The sequence below is a fragment of a genome, assembly GCF_019968985.1.
Source record: "MAG: Porospora cf. gigantea B chromosome Unknown PgB_NODE_8972_length_1329_cov_492.907, whole genome shotgun sequence".
Taxonomy (NCBI): Eukaryota; Apicomplexa; class Conoidasida; order Eugregarinorida; family Porosporidae; genus Porospora; species Porospora cf. gigantea B.
Genome location: NW_027179334.1, coordinates 1 through 1,329, shown reverse-complemented (window position 1 = coordinate 1,329; position 1,329 = coordinate 1). Strand labels below are relative to the sequence as shown.

General features: G+C 59.2%; 1 protein-coding gene across 1 annotated transcript; it reads left to right on the top strand.

Annotated features, from left to right (window-relative positions):
- Positions 1 to 546: 546 nt before the first annotated feature.
- On the top strand, positions 547 to 1,303 carry KVP17_004723 (uncharacterized protein; the record flags this gene model as incomplete). Its single annotated transcript, XM_068523159.1, has 1 exon — positions 547 to 1,303. A coding segment is annotated over one exon (757 nt), but the record flags the coding sequence as incomplete, so codon positions are not given.
- Positions 1,304 to 1,329: the final 26 nt, after the last annotated feature.

Below are 1,329 nucleotides of genomic sequence, written 5' to 3'. Positions count from 1 at the left end.
GGACACCTTCCAGGTAGGTCAGCTGATCCTTCTGCGGTCCACACCCCCGGATCGAAGACACCCCAAGGCCCCTTCGAAGAGGCTCGTGCCTTGCCGGGTGACCTCGGTCTCGCGAGACGGAAGAACGGCTTCCGCTCGCTCGCTCCTATCCAAGGAGATAAGGGAGGTCCGCCTCCCGGACGTCGTGTTCGTTCAACCTTCGACAGGCACCATCCATCAGGACGAACGGACAGAGTGGCTGTCAACCAAGTCGGCCACTCGCTCCTTACCTCTGGAGGACCTAAAGGCCCCATCAAGGGGATCTCGAAGAGAGATGTCCTCTACTACCCCATCCGTCAATCGGAAGAGGCGAGCCGCGCCCCCTGTCAAGCCATCAAAGAAGAAAACTCCCCGCAGTCTGGTCTGAGGGGGGGAGTTGGTCGGTAAAGGGCGACCAACTTTGCGTCGTTTTCTTTAAAGACCCCACACCCCCCATTCATACATTGCATTTTGTGTTGGTTTATATAAACTCATCTTCCTTTGGCTTGACTCTTGAATCACTTCACTATGTCTGTCACGTCACCCATGCAGTTCGACCTCCTGGCCCTCCTCTTCTCAGGTTTGGTCATGGAGGTAGCTCTGCATGTGGTACCCGCGCCCCGGTCTGCTCGTCGCTACCCACTGTTGTGCTTGGCGCGGGTGGCCACTGGATTAGGGGCCGTCGGCCTGGTAAGCGACGCTCTCTGGGAGGTACACTCCTCCGTCTTAGAGTTGGCCCACGAGGCGCTCGTACGCCTCGCCGACGCCCTCCGCTCACCCCCTCCTCTCATTGACCTCGGCCGCCTAGGCAGCAGGATCCTCGCTGGGTTCCTGCTCCTAGCGTGCGCCTTCCACTCTGTCGGGAAAGGATTTACGACCCTGGCCTGGCGCTCTCGCCCCGCCACCAAGGACTCCGAAATATTAGAGTCGGAAGGAGATCAAGGCGCTCCTTACCGATCAAGTGGTCCGGTGACTCGGAAAGTCCTTCGTGTCGACGACGAAGTACCCCACGGAGTGGAAGCCAACGTGACATCTGTCACCATTTCGGTCAATGAGTTGAGGAAGCTGTTGAGCACCCCCGGAGCTCTCGAGCACCAGATACGGGACCAGTCAGACGCGCTGCCCCGTAGAGGGACTCCGAAGCGTTTTGCTACTACCGACCCGTGGATAGACTCCCAACGACGGAGCGCCCCGGTCGAGATCGCGGAGCTAGTCACCACCGGGGTGGTGACTCAGGGTTTCAAGAAAGCCCAGCTCCCTACCGCGAACGCCATGAATAATGGCCGTGAGACACCGAAGACGACCTCCTCT